A 21857-nucleotide genomic window follows, 5' to 3' on the forward strand; every position below is an offset into this window, starting at 1 on the left:
ATACCTGATTGGTTTTATTCATTACAAGGGAGATGCTTACACTACCTAGCAATGAGAATAAACAATAAAAATGAGTGGTTTGCAACCGTCCTCATGGAGACGAATCTGTAACTACCACAGTAAAGACAAATTAAATGGGATTAAATACAAAAGGTATGCTTATGTACTTTACAATAAGTAGAAAAGTTGAGGTACTGCTTCCTTTCCAAACTGTGCAACCTTAGCCGTTTGAAACGGAAACAAGAGACAGCAGACGGAATACAATGTGCTTTTACTCTGGAAATGGGTCAAAAGAGACCAATTTATGAAACTGAAATTACTTTAGTTACAGTATAAATTTGCATAAGGAATTTTCAGTCCCGGCTCACGTTTTGTGCAACGAGGAAACGCAATTCACCGTATTGCAGCTAATCACAGATCACTTATCAGAAAAACTCTTCCTCAGTTTATAACTCACCGGCATGACTCCGTTCTGAATCCATAAACAAGTGGAATAAAGAGCCATGTTGAAGTTAGTTATACGAATGACGAAGCCCACCCCGGCATCTTTCTCAGGAGTGGTCATCATCCCCAAGGCACAGACTCTCTGCACAGTATAGAATTAAAATCAGGCAACTTCACAACTCTATTAGCGGTCTCACTGACACACGCCCATAACGAAGAGACACTGAATCAAAGTGCAATCCAGAATCAGCTCTCTGTGATTTAAATGCAGTGGCGCCGCTGGCTACCCCCCTCAGTTGCCCGCTGGCTAGCCCCCTCAGTCGCCCCGACGAGCTCCAATCACGAAGCTGGGTGCCAGAGGCGGAACCAAACAAACGCTTGCTGCTCTGCGGGAGGGGGCGGAGCCCACTCAGAAAGACCGCCGCTCTGATTGGTCACCATCTTGCTTCTTGGCTCTGACTGGTCCAGGTAGCTGTCAATATCTATCAATTTGGCTGGGTAGGGAATACTGACCGCCAGGTCAAAGCCACGGAACCGTCCTGGGTCGGCAATATCATCAAATGCCGTGACCCGCCACAAAGCAAAGTTATGACAGCGTCGGAGTTCCGAGAGACCTTAAGACTGTCGGAGAGGGATTACGGGAGCTGCAGTTACATGGATGTAAGGAGCTAGAGACTGAAGGGATAGGACTACAACTCCCAAAGCGCCGTTGCTAAGAGGCAATTGGCCGCTCTGATCCGTCGTTTCCGGTGAGCGCGGGTGAAGGATCCGTAACGGAAGGTGCTGAGCCGTACTTGGGAACCCGGCCTACACTGAAACCAGAGGGACATGGACCCGGAGTCACAACTTAATGAACAGAGAACCGCAGTCCTTTTAGAGTTAAATAGCATCCTGTCCACCACTCGGAATCTGTGAGTCTGGCGGGGGGGGGGGGGACGGTGGGGCGGTGGAGAGGGAATGGCGCCAGAAACGGGTCACCAAACGTCATTTTACATGCTCTCTGTTTTTCTATTCCCCATTCGGGTTCCCCGCGTACCCCTTCCCTTCTCCTCATCTGCCCATCACTTTCCCTCCTTCATCCCTTTCCCCCCTCCTATCAGACTCCTCATTCCACTTATCGCCTCTCATCAACATCTAGCCCCAAGCATATGCCGAGGACTAACCTCACCTCACCCACAGGCAACAGTTATCATCTATATGTACTTTTCTCTATTTGTTCAACTCAGTCCCAAATCTGCATTCTTTCAGTTCGCCTCTCCCTGTTAATATATTAATTTGTGAACAAATAGACAATTTGGAGAAAAGTACATATATATAGACGATGATACCTGTGAGGTTAGCCCTCGGCTTATATTTTGGGCTAAAAGTTGATGAGAAAGATGTGGAACGGTTTGGCTTTTGTTTATAATGCTTTGCAAATAGATGAATTATTCCTTCGGAAAATGCCAACATAGCTTTGAACTCATATAAACAAAGCACATGGTTGGAGTACTAAAGTGAAATTGGGATAGTATATATCCAGGAGAGTGAAAATGAAATGTTGCATGACTGAGTATGGGGAGAGTGAAGAGCTGGAAATGAAGCAAGAAAGGGTAACAGGAAAAGATTCTGTTAACATTGACAATTTAACTCTGTCTATTAACTGAGTAAAGAACTTGATCTTTCTGGAGTGACTCTCTCATACAAATGCTTTGCCTACTCCTTGCCATTGACACATTATTTTCCTACTATTACGATATCTAATTAACCAGCTTTAGTAGTCTACTGAGTAAAGTTCACAGTTTTTAGCAGGTGCAGGTTCAGTGGATAAGATCCTTAGCCCATGCTGATCCCTTATAAAGACATCAAATTCAGATTATTTCCAAACCCCTGATGATCTTGGTAGGGGAGGGGGTGGAGGGTTAAAGAAACAGATCATGAAGTATGCTAAATACCTGAAGTACAACATTACAGAAACTGGCAGGAAATCTATCAGTTCTTTGTAACACATAGTACTACCAATAAATCAAATCTCTAAGCCTTAAGTTGAACACTTAGGAATTTGGGATCAATAAGCAATTTAAATTCTGGTGTTGTAGGTGATCTGATTGATATCAAACATTATACAAATATTCAGCAATACTACTGGGGCTGTGAGGAAAGCAGGTATTGAGACCATTGATAGTGCCTAATATGCTGAAAGAATAGTTGTGTACACTCATCACCATTTGACATAGGAAGGGTTACCTGAATTGTCTGACCTTAGATAAAATAATGAAGAAATTACTTAATCCATCTAAAAGCATTTGATGTAAAGTAAACTATTGTAGCGGTGTGCTACAGATGGCACTAGAATAACAACACGTAGTCGGTGAGTTGTAGTTGCGAAAAAAGAGACTTATTCAAACTTTGCGGCCTCCTTTAAAGCTTTCCCGTTCCTGCCCTCCCCGGGCGGGACTGCTGTGGGGAATGCATATTCGCAGACTATGCTGGCGCACGCTGTTTTGTGAGCCGGTTCGAGTGCGCTGGAAAGTGGGTCACCACATAATCCCCCCCACCCCCAGAACCGGCAATACATCCCCCAGTGTCCACAGTCTGGATCGGCCTCTGTTTGGGAGGTCTGCCCCTGCGCCGCGGTGCCTGAGCCCGGACCGGCTGCGCCAAGTCCACGTGGGCCGGTTTGAGTCGGTCCACCGTGAAAACCTCCTCTCTCCCCACAATGTCCAGCACGAACGTGGACCCGTTGTACCTGATCACCTTAAACGGCCCCTTGTAGGGCCACTGTAGCGGTGCCCGGTGTCCGCCCCATCGTACAAAAAGAAACTTACAGTTCTGCAGATCTTTGGGTACGCAGATCGGGCTCTGTCCGTGCTGTGAAGTGGGTATGGAGGCCAGGTTACCGAGCCTCTCCCGTAGTCTGTCCAGGGCTGCTGCGGGTTCTTCCTCTTGCCCCCTTGGGGCTGGTATGAACTCTCCTGGGACTACCAGGGGTGCACCGTACACCAACTTGGCCGACGAGGTGTGCAGATCCTTCTTGGGTGCCGTGCGGATTCCGAGCAGGACCCAGGGAGTTCGTTCACCCAGTTAGGCCCCTCCAGGCGGGCCATGAGAGCCGACTTCAGGTGACGGTGGAAATGCTCCACTAGTCCGTTCGACGGTGGGTGGTAGGTAGTTGTGTGGTGTAGCTGTGTTCCTAAAAGGCTGGCCGTAGCCGACCACAGGCTGGAGGTGAACTGGGCGCCCGTCGGAGGTAATGTGGGCCGGTACCCTGAAGCGGGCTACCCAGGTTGCGATCAGTGCTCGGGCGCAGGATTCGGAGATGGTGTCGGTGAGCGGGACTGCCTCTGGCCATCTGGTGAACCGGTCTATCATAGTTAGGAGGTACCGCGCTCCACGTGACACTGGCAGGGGCCCCACGATATCCACATGAATGTGGTCGAACCTCCGGCAGGTGGGTTCGAACCGCTGCGGCGGAGCCTTGGTGTGCCGCTGCACCTTGGCCATTTGGCACTGCATGCATGTTTTGGCCCATTCACTGACCTGTTTACGAAGTCCATGCCACACAAACCTGTTGGGGACCAGCTGGATGGTTGTCCTGATGGAGGGGTGTGCTAAGTTGTGAATGGACTCGAAAACTCTCTGCCGCCAGACTGCCGGGACGATAGGGCGGGTTGGCCGCTAGCTACGTTACACAGTATGGTCCTCTCACCTGGGCCTACGGGGAGGTCTTGGAGCTGCAAACCAGAGACTGCAGTCCTGTAACTGGGGATCTCAGCTTCTGCCTGCTGTGCCTCTGCCAGTGCTGCATAGTCCACCCCCTGGGACAGGGCCTGTATGGTAGGTCTGGATAGTGCGTCCGCCACGACGTTGTCCTTTCCAGAGACACGCCGGATGTCCGTCGTGTACTCGGAGATGTAGGACAGATGTGGCTGCTGGCAGGACGACCAGGGGTCGGATACCTTAGTGAACGCAAAGGTAAGCGGTTTGTGGTCTGTGAACACGGTGAAGGGCCTACCTTCTAAGATGTTTCTGAAATGCCGGATTGCCGGGTATAGTGCCAATAGCTCCCGGTCGAAAGCACTGTATTTGAGTTCGGGTGGTCGTAGGTGTTTGTTGAAGAATGCCAGGGGTTGCCAGCGACCCTCAATGAGTTGTTTCAGCACTCCACCGACTGCTGTGTTGGATGTGTGCACCGTGAGGGCAGTAGGAATGTCCGTTCTGGGGTGCACTAGCATCGCGGCATTTGCCAAGGCGTCTTTGGTTTTAATGAAAGCGGCTGCGGCCTCTTCGTCCCAGGTACTGTCCTTGCCCTTATCCAACATCAGGGTGAACAGGGGGTGCATGATTCAGGCGGCTGAGGGGTGGAAACGGTGGTAGAAATTCACCATACCCACGAATTCCTGCAGGCCTTTGGTTGTGTTGGGTCGGAGGAAGTGGCAGACCGCGTCTACCTTGGCGGGCAGAGGGGTTGCCCCGTCTTTAGTAATCCTGTGGCCCAGGAGGTCGATGGTGTCAAATCCGAACTGGCATTTGGCTGGGTTGATTGTAAGGCCGAATTCGCTCAGTTGGGCGAAGAGTTGACGGAGGTGGGACAGATGCTCCTGACGACTACTGCTGGCTATGAGGATGTCGTCCAAATAGGTGAATGCAAAGTCCAGGTCGCGTCCCACCGCGTCCATTAGCTGCTGGTACGTCTGTGCGACATTCTTTAGGCGGAATGGCATTCGGAGGAATTCGAAAAGGCCGAACGGGGTGATGAGTGCTGTTTTGGGGATGTCGTCCGGATGTACCGGGATTTGATGGTATCCCCAGACGAGTTCTACCTTGGAAAAGATCCTTGCGCCATGTAGGTTTGCTGCAAAGTCTTGAATATGCGGCACAGGGTAGCGGTCTGGCGTTGTAGCCTCGTTCAGCCTGCGGTAGTCGCTGTGTGGTCTCCAGCCCCCCCCGTTGCCTTGGGCACCATGTGCAGGGGGGAGGCCCGTGGGCTGTCGGACTGTCGTATGATTCCCAATTCCTCCATCTTCTTGAACTCCTCCTTCGCCAGTCGAAGCTTGTCCGGGGGGAGCCTTCGAGCACGGGTGTGGAAGGGTGGTCCCTGCGTCGAGATGTGGTGCTGTACTCCGTGTCTGGGCATGGCTGCCGTGAACTGCGGTGTCAGAACTGATGGGAAATCTGCCAGGACCCTGGTGAGTTCATCGTCGGACGGCGTGCTGGAGTCCAGGTGTGGGGCTGGCAACTTGGCTTCACCCAGGGAGAACGCTTGAAAAGTCTTGGCGTGGACTATTCACTTCCCTTGCAGGTTGACCAGCAGGCTGTGAGCTCGCAGAAGATCCGCCCCCAGGGGTGGTTGGGCTACGGCAGCCAGTGTGAAGTCCCACGTGAACCGGCTGGAGCTGAACTGTAGCTGCACCGTGCGGGTGCCGTAGGTCTGTATTGTGCTGCCATTTGCGGCCCTCAGTGTGGGTCCCGGTTCTCTGTTGCGGGTGTCGTAACTCGTTGGAGGTAAAACGCTGATCTCCGCTCCGGTGTCGACCAAAAAGTGGCGTCTCGACTGCTTGTCCCAGACATACAGGAGGCTGTCCTGATGGCCAGCTGCCGTAACCATCAGCGGCGGCTGGCCCTGGCGTTTCCCGGGAATCTGCAGGGCAGTCTACAGCGACGGGCCTCTGTGCCCCACCGCTGGTGGTAGAAGCACCATTGTTCGCTGGGCTCCTCAGTCCCGTCGCTGGGTTTTGTGGGCTCTGCTGCCGGGCCTGGTCTGGTCTGCCATTGGGCACGCGGCTTGGTGATCTGTGCAACGGATGCCTTCTTGGCCTCCACGGCACATCTGCCCAGGCCGCCACCTCCCGGGGGTCGCTGAAATCTGCGTCGGACAGCAGCAGGCATATGTCCTCGGGCAGTTGCTCTAGGAACGCCTGCTCAAACATGAGGCAGGGTTTGTGTCCTTCAGCCAGGGCCAGCATTTCGTTCATTAATTCTGACGGCGGCCTGTCTCCCAAACCATCCAGGTGCAGTAAGCAGGCAGCTCGCTCATGCCGTGAGAGTCCAAAAGTCCTTATGAGCAGGGCTTTGAATGCTGTGTATTTGTCGTCCTCCAGGGGCGACTATATAAACTCCTCAACTTGTGCAGCTGTCTTCTGGTCGAGGGAGCTCACTACGTAGTAGTAACAAGTGGAATCCGAGGTTATCTGCCGAATGTGGAATTGGGCTTCTGCTTGTTCGAACCATAGGCAAGGTCGCTGCGTCCAGAAGCTTGGCAGTTTTAATGAAACTGCATAAGCAGATGCGGCGTCAGTCATCTCTGGTCCAAATATCGTTTGGGCCGTCGGGGTCACCAACTAATGGTGTGCTACACACAGCGCTAGAATAACGACACGTAGTTGGTGAGTTGTAGTTGCAAAAAAAGAGATTTATTCAAATTTTGCGGCCTCCTTTAAAGCCTTCCCGTTCCTGCCCTCCCCGGGCAGGACTGCTGTAGGGAATGCATATTTGCAGACCCTTTCCGCGCACGGGTTTTTCCCCCTGCTGGTGAAGATGGCCTGGCGCCCTTTTTGGGGCTGGTGCGCGCTGTTTTGTGAGCTGGTTCGAGTGTGCTGGAAAGTGGGTCACCACATTACATTGGAATAGCTTAAGAGTGGTGAATCAATTTTAATCATGTTTATTGGGGGGGGGGGGGGGGAAGGTAGGCCCAGACACTGAGGATCTCTTTGCCATTTGGAATCATGTTCTGGAAGAGTTTAATGCTCATATGTAGTTCATCTATAAAAATAATTAATATGGATGTTGTGAAATATCATCGTAAACCACCGTGGTAAATAACAGTTTCAAACTTAACATGTCTTTACATTTAAACTCTTCTTGGGCAGATATGGATTATAACTAACGTTTCGATGACAACAAACTGTGCCATCTTCATCAAGGATGATGCCCAGGCATGTCTGGTGGTATTTATACCCCTATAGCCCGACCCTCCTGATTGGTTAGTCCTCATCCAATCAGGTTTCCACTCTCCCACCTTATTTACAATCAAATTGTAAGGGTCATATATACCGGGAAAGCACTAGATCCTTTTTCATGTCTTTACATTTATTTGGATATTTGCCAGTCCAAATTATGTCTTAGGGAAATTAGCAAATAAAAATTATTGATTTATTGCTGCTGACATTGTTTTTGCAGTGTGTGTGAGCTCACGACCCTGGTAGCTTTGACAGACCGAGAAGAAGGGAAACTAGCCCAGTCTCAGAACAAGGTAAGTAGATCTCTCCAATGATGGATGTTGGAGGGGAGAATGCTGTAATACTGTATATCCAAAGGGTAATTGATGGATTTAAATATTTTGTTTAACATCAGGCAAAAATGGCAACTTCGTTCCAATAAATGATATATTTGAAGATTCATTTATTGGGACTCTAATGCAAAATTTTCTGATGCAGTGTGAATTGCTTCATCTTTCATACTTACATAATATGTTTGATGATTAAGCTACTCCACTCTATTTGGCACTAAAATCTGACCTTGATGATTTAGAGAGTGTTAATGCAGAACTTGCATTTGTTATATCATTGCCTTGTGTATTGCTGCCCCTATGGCAGCTGCAGTCAGTGGCAGTAACACCTACCATGATGGTCAGGCTACCAAGACAGGTGAGGCCATGGATGGGAGACCATATTCTCCAACCTGCTTTGCCACCATTCTCAAAGTTAAAAGTAAGTTTATTATTAAAGTACATACATGTCACCATATACAACCCTGAGATTCATTTTCTTGCAGACATAGTCATTAAATCCAATGACCATAATGGAATCAATGAAAAACTGCACTAATAGGGCGACAACCAGTATGCAAAAGACAACAGATTTATATAAATGCAAAGATAAATAAAAAATAATAATCATAAATAAATAATAAATTTTGAGAACATGAGATGAAGAGTCCTTGAAAGTGAGTCCAAAGGTTATCGAAACGGTTCATTGAAGGGGCGAATGAAGTTACTCTGGTTCAAGAGCCTGATGGTTGAGGGGTAATGACTGTTCCTGAACCTGGTGGTGTGAGTCCTGAGGCTGCTGTACCTTCCTGATGGTAGCAGTGAGAAGAGAGCATGGCCTGGATGCTGGGAGTCCCTGATGATGGATTCTACTTTCCTGCAACAGCACTTCGTGTAGATGTGCTCAGTAGTGGGCAGGGCTTTACCTGTGATGGATTAGGCCGTAGCCACTACTTTTTGTAGTTTTTTTCCTTCAAGGACATTGGTGTTTCCATACCAGGCTGTGATGCAACCAGTCAATATACTCTCCACCATACATCTACTGTATAGAAGTTTGTTAAAGTTTCCGATGACATGCCAAATCATCTCAAACTTCTAAGAAAGTAGAGGCACTGCTGTACTTTCTTTGTAATTGCACTTGCGTGCTGGACCCAGGACACATCCTCTGAGATGATAACACCGAGGAATTTAAAGTTGCTGACCATCTATCTCTGATCCCCCAGTGAGGACTGGCTCATGGACCTCAGCTTTCCTCCTCCTGAAGTCAATAATCAGTCTCTTTGTCTTGCTGACATTGAGTTAGGAGTTGCTGTTGTGGCACCACTCACGGAGATTTTCAATCTCCTTCCTATATGCTGTCTTGTCACCACATTTGACTCAGCAACAACAGCGGCATTGTCAGCAAACTTAAATAGGTCATTGGAGCTGTGCTTAGCCTCACAGTTGTAAGTATAAAGCAAGCAAGGCAGGGGGCTAAGCACACAGCCTTGTGGTGCCTCTGTACTGATGGAGATTGTGGAGTAGATGTTGTTGTGCCACTGAACTGACTGGAGTCTGCAAATGAGGAAATTGAGGATCCAGTTGTGCAAGGAGGTATTGAAAGCAAGATCTTGAAGCTTATTGGTTAGTTTTGAGAGTATAATAGTGTTGAACGCAGAGCCTTTAGTCGCTGAAGAGCATCCTGATATATGTATCTTCGTTGTCCAGATGTTCCAGGGTTGAATGAAGAGCTAATAAAATGGCATATGCTGTTAACCTGTTGTAACAGTAGGCAAATTGGAGCAGATCCAAGGCACTTCTCAGCTAGGAGTTGATGTGTTTTATCACCAACCTCTCAAAACACCTCATTACAGTGGTTATAAGTGCTACTGGATGATAGTCATTGAGGCAGGTTACCACATTCTTCTTGGACATTAGTATCTTTGAAGTCTGCTTGAAGCAGGTGGGTACATCAGACTGGTTAAAAATATCAGTGAACACTCAGCCAGTTGATCAGCACAGGTCTTTAGTACTCAACCAGGTACCCTGTCTTGGCCAAATGGTTTCTTTGGGTTCACCCTCCTGAAAGATACTCTCACAATGGCCTTAGAGACTGAAATCACAGGGTTATCAGGGGTTGTGGGGAGTTTGTGAAGGTGCCTCCATGTTTTGCCAACCAAAGTGAGCATAAAAGGCATTGAGTTTATCTGGGAGCAAAACTTTTTAGTCACCTAAGTCACTTGGTTTCACTATGTAAGAAGTGATAGCATTGAAGGTCTGCCTCAGCTGTCTAGCATCCTTTAGTGATTCATGTTTGGTCCAGGATTGCTTCTTCACACATGAGATTGCTTTCTGGAGATTGTACCTAGAATTCTCGTATTTATTTTACTTGGTCACCAGACCTGAATGTCACTGACCTGGCCCTCTGCAGATTTTGGATCTCATGGTTCATCCAGGATTTCTGGTTGGGGAAGACTCCAAATGATTTTGTCTACAACAGTTTTTATAAAGTCCATGACAACTGTGGTGTATTCATTCAGATCCTTTGTGTCCTTGAACATTGTCCAGTTCACCAATTCCAAGCAATCCCATTGCCGCTCCTATGCCTCCTGCGACCAGGTATTTGTTAACCTATCTCTGGTGCCTTGCTCTTTAGCCTCTGCCTGTATGCAGGTAGGAGGACTGCCAAGTGATCCGATTTCCCAAAATACGGTTTAGGCATGCAACAATAGGCATTCCTAATCATACTATAGCAGTGGTCGAGTGTCTTGGGCAGAGATTTCAGAGGCCTGATTGAAGTTCCTGACAATGTTTGAAAGGCATTGGGGTAAGTTGTTTCTTGTTTGCTTGAGTACCTGCTTAATGTTGGCTGTTGGTGGTATGTAAACTATGGTCAGGATCACAGAGAACTCCCTTGATAATTAAACTAGTCGGCACTTGATTGTTAAATGTTCCAGGTTGGGGGAGCAAAAGCACCATAAGACCACTGCATCTGAGCACCACAAAGAGGTTATTATGAATCACAGACATGAACCCCCACTTTTTGCCTTCTCCGAATCAGCAGACTGGTCTATCCTGTTTTATCAGAAGCCCTTGGGTCTTACTGACATATCCAGCATGTCCAGAGTGAGCCATGTTTCCACGATACAGAGAGCGCAGCAATTTCTCTTTTCCCTCCAGTTCAGCAATCTTGCCCTTAGGTTCTCAGTTTTGTTCTCCGGTGACTGTATGTTTGCTAACAAGATACAGGTAGAAGTTGTTTGATGCTTTGGTGTTTTAGCCTGGCTTGGAGTCCTCCCCTTCTCCTGCTCTTTTGTCTGGGGCAATATACCTTTGTCCACGTAAAGGTGCTGTACCTGCATGCTTGAGTGTTAAGTCTACCCAGTGCTTCAGAAGATTGTGAAATGTTCAGTAAGACGGTCCAAAAGTACATTACTTAATGGGAAATTTCAGGCTGCACATTGCAGTCAGAGTTATTCAGGAGAAACGTATTAAGAAGTTTTATAAGTTCTCTGCAAGATCTCCATGGTTCGTGCAATTTTGTGTTGCACTGGCTAGATTGATTCCTTTATTTCAGGAGGCTCCAAGCTGATGAACAGGTGATTAATCCCTATATGCAAGTCACAATGGGTTGCAGATAGTTTTCATAGTCAGTGAGGGTCATTACAGTGAATTATTTACTATGTTGGCCATTGTAATAGAGTCATAGAAAGGAACAGCACAGAAACAGACCCTTCTAGTCTGCGGCGAACCATTTAAGCTACCTACTCCCAGTGACCAGCATTGGGACCATATCATGCCATACCCCTATCATTCATGTACCTATCCACACTTATCTTAAATGTTGAAATCAAGTTTGCATGCACCACTTGTGCAGGCAGCTCATTCCACACACTCACCACCCTCAGAGTGAAGATGTTTCCCCCTCATATTCCCTTAAACCTTTCACCCTTAACCTTTGACCTCTGGTAGTCTCATCCAACCTCCATGGAAAAAGCCTGCTTGCATTTACCCTATCTTTACTCCTCATAATTTTATATACCTCTATCAAATTTCCCCTTAATCTTCTACGCTCCAAGGAATGAAGTTCTAATGAATTCAATCTTTCCTTATGACTCAATCCTCCAGACCCTGCACCACCCTTGTAAAGTTTCCCTGTACACTTCCAGTCTTATTTCCATCTTTCCTGTAGAAAGGTGACCAAAACTGTCACAATACTCCAGATTAGGCCTCACCAATGTCTTATACAACTTCAGCATAACATCCCATCTCCTATCCTCAATATTTGCTTGATTTATGAAGGCCAATGTGCCAAAAGCCCTCTTTATGATCTTGTCTACTTGTGACACCATTTTCAATGAATTATAGATCTGTATTCTCAGATCCCTTTGCTCTACAGCACTCCTCAGTGTCCTACCATTCACTGTGTAAGACCTACCCTGGTTGGTCCTACAGTACAACATCTCACACTTGTCTGCATCAAGTTCCATCTGCCATTTTTCTACCCATTTTTCCATTTGATCCAGATCCCTTTGCAAGCCATGATCACCTTTCTTACTGTCCACTACACCCCCAACCTTGGTGTCATCTGCAAATTTGCTGATCCAGTTAACCACATTATCATCCAGATCGTTGATGTAGACCCAGTACTGATCCCTGTGGCACTCCACTAGTCACAGGCCTCCAGTCAGAGAGGCAACCATCTACTACTACTACTCTGACTTCTTCCACAAAGCCAATGTCAAAGCCAATTTACTACCTCATCCTGAATGCTGAGGACTGAACCTCCTTGACCAACCTCCCATGCGGGAAATTGTCAATTTCCTTGCTAAAGTCCATGTAGGCAACATCCACCTCCTTGCCTTCATCCACTTTCCTGGTAACTTCCTTAAAAAACTCTATTAAGATTGGTTAGACATGATGTACCACGCACAAAGCCATGCTGACTATCCTTAATCAGTCCATTTCTAGCCAAATACTCATTTATCCAGTCCCTTAGAACAGCGGTCCCCAACCACCGGGCTGTGGACTGGTACCAGGCCGCAGAGCATGCGCTACCGGGCCACGAGGAAGTGATGTGATTTGACGATATGAGTCAACCGCACCTTTCCTCATTCCCTGTCACGGCCACTGATCAGCCATTACGCATGCAAGGTCATGACCCGCGCGTCATCCGTGTCAGGGTGGGAAGGAGATCAACTCCTCGAGCTTGCAAATGATGAGGGGCTGAAAAGTATGTTTGACATCGCTGTCGGCATTTTGGATCAAAGTCAAGGCTAAATATCCTGAGGTAGCCACGAAAGCACTGAAAACGTTGCTTTCATTTCCGACATTTTTCTGCGAAGCAGAGTTTTCTGCAATGAATACAACGAAAACTAAACTGCGGAATAGACTGGACATAAGGAACTCCCTTCGAGTATTGCTGTCTCCCATCACCCCTCAATAGGACCATGTTGTTGCAGGGAAACAAGCCCAGGGCTCCCACTGATTCAGCGATATTGGTGTGTTGCAATGATTTTATATATTTATACAGGGAAAATATCGCTGTGTGTTTAATATCCAAATGTTACTTAAAATGTTATGATGCTATTGACTTATAAGTGACCGTATAACAATTACAGCACGGAAACAGGCCATCTCGGCCCTTCTAGTCCATGCCGAACACTACTCTCACCTAGTCCCGCCGACCTGCACACAGCCCATAACCTTCCATTCCTTTCCTGTTCATATACCCATCCAATTTTTCTTTAAATGATAATATCGAACCTGCCTCTACCACTTCTACTGGAAGTTCGTTCAACACTTACTTCAAGCTCCCCTGTCCTCCCCTGATAATTGACTTATCACTGTATTCATGCGAGGAAAATATGCGCTGTGTGTTTAATATTAAATTCGTTAGATAAACCCTTTTAGAAACAAAATTGAGTGTATTACCCCATTATCGCCTATATTCCAGTAGTGATTAACACCCACCCCCACGAACAGAATCGCCAAAAAGGATTTGCTGGGGGCGTGGGTATCGGCAGGTCACGACGTGCATGCACACTGGTGCCCGTGCAAGGCTTCATGGTCATTGTAGTCTTTCTGGGTAAACAACGCATTTGACTGCTACTCTTGTCCGTTGGCAACCCTACCCCCCCCCCACCCCCCTGGTCGGCCGGTCTGCAAGAATATTGTCAATATTAAACCAGTCAGCAATGCAAAAAAGGTTGGGGACCCATGCCTTAGAATACCTTCCAGTAACTTTCCCACTTCTGATGACAGACTCACCAGCCTATAATTTCCTGGTTTATTTTTAGAGCCTTCTTTAAACAGCAGAACAATATTGGCTATTCCTCTGGTACTTCACTTGTTGCTAAGGATGATTTAAATACCTCTGCTAGGGCCCAAGCAATTTCTGCACATGCCTCCCACAGGTCTGAGAGAACACCTTGTCAGGCCCTAGCAATTTAGTCACCCTAATTTGCCTCAAGACAGCAAACACCTCCTTTGTACTCTGTATAGGGTCCATGAAGTTGATGCTGTGTTGCCTCACTTCTATAGACTCTGTGTCTGTCTCCTGAGTAAATAAAGATGCAAAAAATTCATTCAAGATCTCTCCCATCTTAATTGGCTCTGCATACGGATTACTATTCCGATCTTCCAGAGGACCACTTTTGTCCCTTGCAATCCTTTTTCTCTTAACGTAGCTGTATAATCTTCTGGGATTCTCCTTCACCTTGTCTTTAAGGCTTAGAGATGCTATGTGCAGCATATTGATGTAACTCTGCTGATCCTCCAAAGGAAGGTCTCATTCATGAAGAATGTGCAATTTTATCTGTTTTATTTACCAAGTTAATGGTAAACCTACATGTCGTAGGTTGTTTTCACCAAAAAGCAATGAAGAAGAATCTCATCCAAGGCGATTAAAGCATTGTGTGCAATAGAAGTTGCTCATGAGGTTGTTGGAATACAGATTACACCTTTCATCTGTTGTTTTATACTTGGTACCAGAATTATGCTAAGTTTGAACATGTTCAATTCTCACCATTACTTACCTTCCTGAAAAAAACGTTTCTATTGTTGATGCTGGAACCACAACTAGCAATATGCAAAGTAAAATCTGGTCACAATATTCAATTTTTACTGAAATGTGAGTCGAAATGAAGAGTTTTGACCCAAATGCCAGCAATTCCTTTCCCCTTAGAGATACTCACTAAGTTCCTCCAGCAGAGTATTCGTTGCTCCACATTCTAGCATCTGCAGTGTCCCTGAAACAAGCCTAAACAGTTACATTGATAACTCTGAAACATATAAGTAGACACTTTTACTCACAAAACTTTAATTTTTTAACTGCCTGACAATTTATAAACATACACCACTGATTATAAACAACAATGTTGCACCCAAGTTTATGGAGAGCTAGTAACCTCAGCCAGTATGTTACAATTGTCTAGTGCCTTTGGCTGGGAAAATCAAAATTCAGCCCATGCAAAAATTCGTGGCTTCTTTGAAATAACAGTAATGACTTGGAGGATAGGGGAAGTTTAACAACCAAATTATGGATATTACTTTTGTATGTACTATCAAATTTGGGTAATCAGATTAGTACATCAATCTGTAAACAGTTTTTTTATACAAATATACTAAATTATTTTTACTTTTCAAAAGTAAATTATCCATATTCAATTGGAATCACAGTCAAATGATTCACTGCAATTTGTTCAGATTGAAAGTGAGTTTGTTATACTTTGAGTAAAGTTAATGGCAAATTAATGATTGGTCAGGCTTATATTTAATATTATTACACTAAATTGCTATCAGTCTGCTGATCTTTATTGAGACAAAATAGTGGGCACCCACCACTGTTCCCTCTAAGCTGTGTGGGTGAACAGCTGCACGACTGAAGTATCCCTGGACACACAACCTTGTTGCTGGAATGTTAATATAATTTTGAAATTATGCTCATATAATTATGAAATAACCTGTAACTAATGTGTTAATGAATATAATCCATAAACTTTCTAAATTATAAATGTACCACAACCTTTACTTTGAAATATTTTAGGGCTTCAACATATTTTTAAATTGACAGTGTTTCCAGTTACAACATAGATACAAATTGTAACAATAAACACAGAATAGAAGTCGGTAGCTCATTGTTGATAAGCTGCTGGCCCACTGAACGCTGACGCCATCTCATCAAAACATTTTACTTTTGCCATTGTGTCTGTCAGTTGTGTTTTAATTTGTTCGGTATATCAGCTTTGTGCTTCAGAAACATATAATGGAAGGATTGCAGAAATCTGCTTTCCCTACCCTAATTGCTGATGAAAGCACAGACATTTCAGCCGAGAAAATGTTAATTTTTTATTTTAAGTTTTGACCAGATATATAAGACTATGCTTATGGATACTTTGAAACTACATGTGACAGTATCACCATTGTTGAAGTAATTTAAAAAATAAACAACAATCTTGATTTTCAAGAGATGGTGATGATTATGTGAGACGGGTTAAATGAAATGCTTGCAAGGAATAACAGCGTGGCTGCGATTCTTTGAGAAGTAAAGCATTTGTCTGAGCAACATTGCATTGCAATAGAGAAGACCCGGGATTAGACAATGTATGGAAAAAAAGTATCTATTATGCAGGATGTAGAAACACTGCTACAAACAGTGTATACAATGTTCAGCAGGCCATCTGTTAGAAAAGGAAAGCTAGAAGAATTAATAATGTCACAGGATATGACGCTGTATCATTTTCACCAATAAACAAAGTAAGATGGCTGTCAAGACATTTGCCATTACTGCTTTAATGAGGAATTAAAGTTTTGATCCAGTATTGCAAAGAGCAATTTAATGAGTGTAACCTTCCAAGCAGCAACTACTGCTCGAATAGAGTTAACTGTCCTTAATCTCTAGGAAGAGGTACAGTCGACGTTTCAGGCCGAGACCCTTCGTCAGGACTAACTGAAGGAAGAGTTGTAAGAGATTTGAAAGTGGGTGAGGGAGGGGGAGATCCAAAATGATAGGAGAAGACAGGAGGGGGAGGATGGAGCCAAGAGCTGGACAGGTGATTGGCAAAGGGGATATGAGAGGATCATGGGACAGGAGGTCTGGGGAGAAAGACAAATGGGGGGGGAACCCAGAGGATGGGCAAGGGGTATAGTCAGAGGGACAGAGGGAGAAAAAGGAGAGTGAGAGAAAGAATGTGTGTATAAAAATAAATAACGGATGGGGTACGGGGGGGAGGTGGGGCATTAGCGGAAGTTAGAGAAGTCAATGTTCATGCCATCAGGTTGGAGGCTACCTAGACGGAATATAAGGTGGTGTTCCTCCAACCTGAGTGTGGCTTCATCTTTACAGTAGAGGAGGCCGTGGATAGACATGTCAATGGGAATGGGATGTGGAATTAAAATGTGTGGCCACTGGGAGATCCTGCTTTCTCTGGCGGACAGAGCGTAGGTGTTCAGCAAAGCAGTCTCCCAGTCTGCGTCGGGACTCGCCAATGTATAGAAGGCCACATCGGGAGCACCGGATGCAGTATATCACCCCAGCCGACTCACAGGTGAAGTGTCGCCTCACCTGGAAGGACTGTCTGGGGCCTTGAATGGTGGTTAAGGAGGAAGTGTAAGGGCATGTGTAGCACTTGTTCCGCTTACAAGGATAATGTGTAGCACTTGTTCCACTTACAAGGATGGTCTCAAAGCTCTCCACTTCTTTTTGGATTCCAGACCTAATCAGTTCCCCTCTACCACCACTCTGCTCCGTCTAGCGGAATTAGTCCTTACTGTTAATAATTTCTCCTTTGGCTCCTCCCACTTCCTCCAAACTAAAGATGTAGCTATGGGCACCCGTATGGGTCCTACCTATGCCTGCCTTTTTGTTGGCTTTGTGGAACAATCTATGTTCCGTGCCTATTCTGGTATCTGTCCCCCACTTTTCCTTCGCTACATCGACGACTGCATTGGCGCTGCTTCCTGCACGCATGCTGAGCTGTTGACTTTATTAACTTTGCCTCCAACTTTCACCCTGCCCTCAAGTTTACCTGGTCCATTTCCAACACCTCCCTCCCCTTTCTAGATCTTTCTGTCTCTGTCTTTGGAGACAGCTGATCCACTGATGTCTACTATAAGCTTACTGACTCTCACAGCTATCTGGACTATTCCTCTTCTCACCCTGTCTCTTGCAAAAATGCCATCCCCTTCTCACAATTCCTCTGACTCTGCCGCATCTGCTCTCAAGATGAGGCTTTTCATTCCAGGACGAGGGAGATGTCCTTTTTTAAAGAAAGGGGCTTCCCTTCCTCCACTATCAACTCTGCTCTCAAACACACCTCCCCCATTTCACGTACATCTGCTCTCACTCCATCCTCCCACCACCCCACTAGGAATAGGATTCCCCTGGTCCTCATCTACCATCCCACCAGCCTCTGGGTCCAACATATTATTCTCCGTAACTTCCGCCACCTCCAACAGGATCCCACCACTAAGCACATCTTTCCCTCCCCCCCCCTCCGCTTTCTGCAGTGATCGCTCCCTACGCAACTCCCTTGTCCATTCGTCCCCCCCATCCCTCCCCACTGATCTCCTTCCTGGCACTTATCCTTGTAAGCGGAACAAGTGCTACACATGCCCTTACACTTCCTCCCTTACCACCATTCAGGGCCCCAGACAGTCCTTCCAGGTGAGGTGACACTTCACCTGTGAGTCGGCTGGGGTGATATACTGCGTACGGTGCTCCCGATGTGGCCTTCTATATATTGGCGAGACCTGACGCAGACTGGGAGGCCGCTTTGCTGAACACCTATGCTCTGTCCGCCAGAGAAAGCAGGATCTCCCAGAGACCACACATTTTAATTCCACATCCCATTCCCATTCTGACATGTCTATCCACGGCCTCCTCTACTGTAAAGATGAAGCCACACTCAGGTTGGAGGAACAACACCTTATATTCCGTCTGGGTAGCCTCCAACCTGATGGCATGAACATCGACTTCTCTAACTTCCGCTAATGCCCCACCTCCCCCTCGTACCCAATCCGTTATTTATTTTTATACACACATTCTTTCTCTCACTCTCCTTTTTCTCCCTCTGTCCCTCTGACTATACCCCTTGCCCATCCTCTGGGTTCCCCCCCACTTGTCTTTCTCCCCGGACCTCCTGTCCCATGATCCTCTCGTATCCCTTTTGCCTATCACCTGTCCAGCTCTTGGCTCCATCACTCCCCCTCCTGCCTTCTCCTATCATTTTGGATCTCCTCCTCCCCCTCCCACTTTCAAATCTCTTACTAGCTCTTCCTTCAGTTAGTCCTGACGAAGGGTCTCGGCCTGAAACGTCGACTGTACCTCTTCCTAGAGATGCTGCCTGGCCTGCTGCGTTCACCAGCAACTTGGATGTGTGTTGCTTGAATTTCCAGCATCTGCAGAATTCCTGTTGTTAACTGTCCTTAATGATGTTTTAGAAGATCAGGCAACTATTTGTAAATTACTTCAGAAAGCTATTTGAATATAATTGAAGCATTGCAGTATGAGGAAGCAAAAGTTAACAAGTTATGGTCACAGTATCTTGGCGATGCTGTCTATTGGAGTGACAAACTGCTTGCCTCTATAAGTTCTGATGCCGATACTGCGCCTTATTATTCAATTTATTTAACGTGTATGTAATCACTTGGGTAATAGATTTCTTGACGATAAGAGAATGGCAAGCTTTTGACCCTGTTGTTGTTGCAACAATTTTTGAATTTGGAAAAGAGAATGTTGCATGACTGACAAAAAAAATACTCCGCATTTAAAGTTCCACACAGTTTGCAGGCCATGTAAAAAATTCTTGCACAGAGCAATGGTTTGTTAGTGCAGCTGTGAAAAAATTAGAGGGATTGTTGACATTGAATGTATCAGACAAATCTGAAACATAAATATTGATCACTGCTTCAACTAAATTAATACTTTGATTTAAAATTGATTATTTGTATTTTTAATACATAAGTATGTACTTAGTAAACAGTATTTAAAGTATCCGTCTACTGATCTACAATACCGTATTCTTTCCTTACCAGGCTTTGAGCTCCCTGGAAATCTGGAAGCACCTGTTTGCTGCAGTGTCTACAGAAGACAACAGTCCATTGTTGCAATAAAATGGCAGATGAGGAGACCAATTTGGTTTCCACAGATCTCCTGCCTCTAACAGACCCGAACTATGAAACCAGATTGTTCAATGATGTAATATCCATTGGTGAAACTGATTCAGAAAATAACCCACAGTCACTTAATTCTATGTCACATGTTGATGAATCTGATCCAGGTGTCTGGGAGCTGGATGACTCACTTGTTGAACCGCAATGTGATTACGTGCCAGATTATTCTCTGACCACTGGAAATAGTCCACCATTGCAGCTGTTTCAGTTACGGGGAACTAGTTCTGGGTTCACTTCACGCAGTCACAGAATATTCAGTGGCTTGGAGAATGCAGTAAAATTTGATGCTTCTCAGTCCAAGGACAAGAAGATCATTGAAGGAGAATTCAAACGTCCACCATATCAAGCTCCTCAGGGAAAGATGACAGAAGGTTCTCCTTCAGAGAGCATGATAGTCACGGTACCAGCCAGAGCAAAGCAGACTACTGTCTTGTGTAAAAAGCCACACTCTGTCCCAGACTTTCTTCTGCATCCAGAACGCTGGACAAAATACAGCTTGGAAGATGTTCCAGAAATGAGCAATAAGAAAAATACAGCAGTGGCGTTTGAGTTCATGGGTGTTCTGAAAAAACGAAAAAAAGAAAAAAATACAGACATGCAGCAAGACCTAATTGAAGACCTAACAGACTTCAATGAAAGCTCCAGTTCCTGTTTCAATCAAAAATCTGACAGTGGTGTTGGTAAAATCCTTTTCAGAAAGCCATCAAAACCAAAGGTAACAGAATGGGATAGTCCTGGCAAAAAGGTTGATGTGATCAAGAAGAGAGAAAAGAGAGGTGAACTCAGTTCAGTAGAACTAGCACTTTCAGATTGCAGTGAAGTCCAGGATGCAGAAGCTTGGTGGCACGATAAAGATGCAGCTGAGCTGTCAAAGGACAGGAAACAGATGCCAACAGAAGAGAAGGAGCAAAAATCAGTCATATTTCACAATGTAAGAAAGAGAAATCGGAAGAATATTCGAATGAAATTGAATAAAGACAGCGAGGATGACTAATAACCACATGTTTGATTTTAAATGGATTATCTTAAAATCAATATTTAGTTAAATATTCCTTTGACAGGGCTGTCACCTTTTAGGCCATGCTCCAAGTTTCCCAGTAAGGTAGTATTAATTTTGTACAATTAACTAATGTTTGTGTTCACAGGTGTATGTTGTGGGGTTGGGGAGGGTTTGGAGTGTGATGTAGAGGTGGTGAGGGAGGGAGAGGCAGGAGAAGTTCTAAATGGATCAGGTTTGTGATGGAAAGGAGGGAAATGATGTATGATCCTGAACTGTAGTAAAAGTAAAATGTACACTATGTATAAACACTTTATGCTTCAAGTGACAAGAACTGCAGTGTTATTTTGAAACCCAGACGAAAAGAATGAAGTCCTAACATGAGATTCTGTTGTTTATCAATTATTAGTAGATAAAATTTCAAATAAAATTAATCCACAAGTAGGTATTTGTGACATGACCAACTTTTATTGTCCACCTCTCATTGCTTTTGGTTCTAATCAAGCAGTCAGTAATGCTTGAGAAGTGCTGAGCTTAGAATTCACTTGGGTTTTCCATCACACTGACTTTTACCTGTAGACAATAAAAGGGTTTGAGATAGTTTACCATAGTTCATATACAGTTTATCCAATTAAATTGTTAATCAATGGTGCTCCTCCTATCTTTCAACCTCCACCACTTCCCCCAGCTGATGATTTTTGATGAAGGGGGTAGAATTAGCAAGGCGCTGTCCTCAGGAACCACTATGCCATTGTTCTGGGATTGTGAGTGGCCTCAAACAATCTTATATTTCTTTGTACTAAGCTGTCCTATGAATCCACCTATTGGAGAATTTCTCCACACTGATGTAGTTCGATTTCAGTTTTACTAGACACCATGAAGGTAGCTTTTGATTGAATGCACTGTGAAGAAGTCATTATTACCTCATCTCTGGAATTCAGCTCTTTCCCCATGTTTAGATAAATGATATTTAGAGCTGATTGGGTCTGACAAAACTAAAATTAAACAATGAATAAG

The 21857-nt window shown here is 45.4% G+C and overlaps 2 protein-coding genes across 2 annotated transcripts in view; one reads left to right on the forward strand and one right to left on the reverse strand.

The window, feature by feature from the left end:
• slc22a18 (solute carrier family 22 member 18) overlaps window positions 1-804 on the reverse strand; it is a 159916-nt gene extending 159112 nt beyond the window's left edge. Inside the window, exon 1 of the mRNA XM_072272304.1 lies at window positions 458-804. Within this exon, the coding sequence (XP_072128405.1) occupies window positions 458-568 (111 nt within the window). The 5' untranslated portion in view covers window positions 569-804. The remainder of the gene's footprint in view (window positions 1-457) is intronic.
• A 168-nt stretch (window positions 805-972) lies between these two features.
• tssc4 (tumor suppressing subtransferable candidate 4) lies at window positions 973-21297 on the forward strand. The gene is made up of 3 exons (XM_072273125.1): window positions 973-1355; window positions 7603-7675; window positions 19706-21297. Exon 3 carries the CDS (start codon window positions 19785-19787, stop codon window positions 20835-20837), a length of 1053 nt encoding a protein of 350 aa, XP_072129226.1. The 5' UTR covers window positions 973-1355; window positions 7603-7675; window positions 19706-19784; the 3' UTR covers window positions 20838-21297.
• Window positions 21298-21857: the final 560 nt, after the last annotated feature.

Source organism: Mobula birostris, chromosome 11 (assembly GCF_030028105.1).
Source record: "Mobula birostris isolate sMobBir1 chromosome 11, sMobBir1.hap1, whole genome shotgun sequence".
NCBI lineage: Eukaryota > Metazoa > Chordata > Chondrichthyes > Myliobatiformes > Myliobatidae > Mobula > Mobula birostris.

What these genes read in the sequence shown, in the direction of transcription:
- tssc4 (XM_072273125.1), top strand. Translation starts at nt 19,785, where the DNA reads ATGGCAGATGAGGAGACCAATTTGGTTTCCACAGATCTCCTGCCTCTA.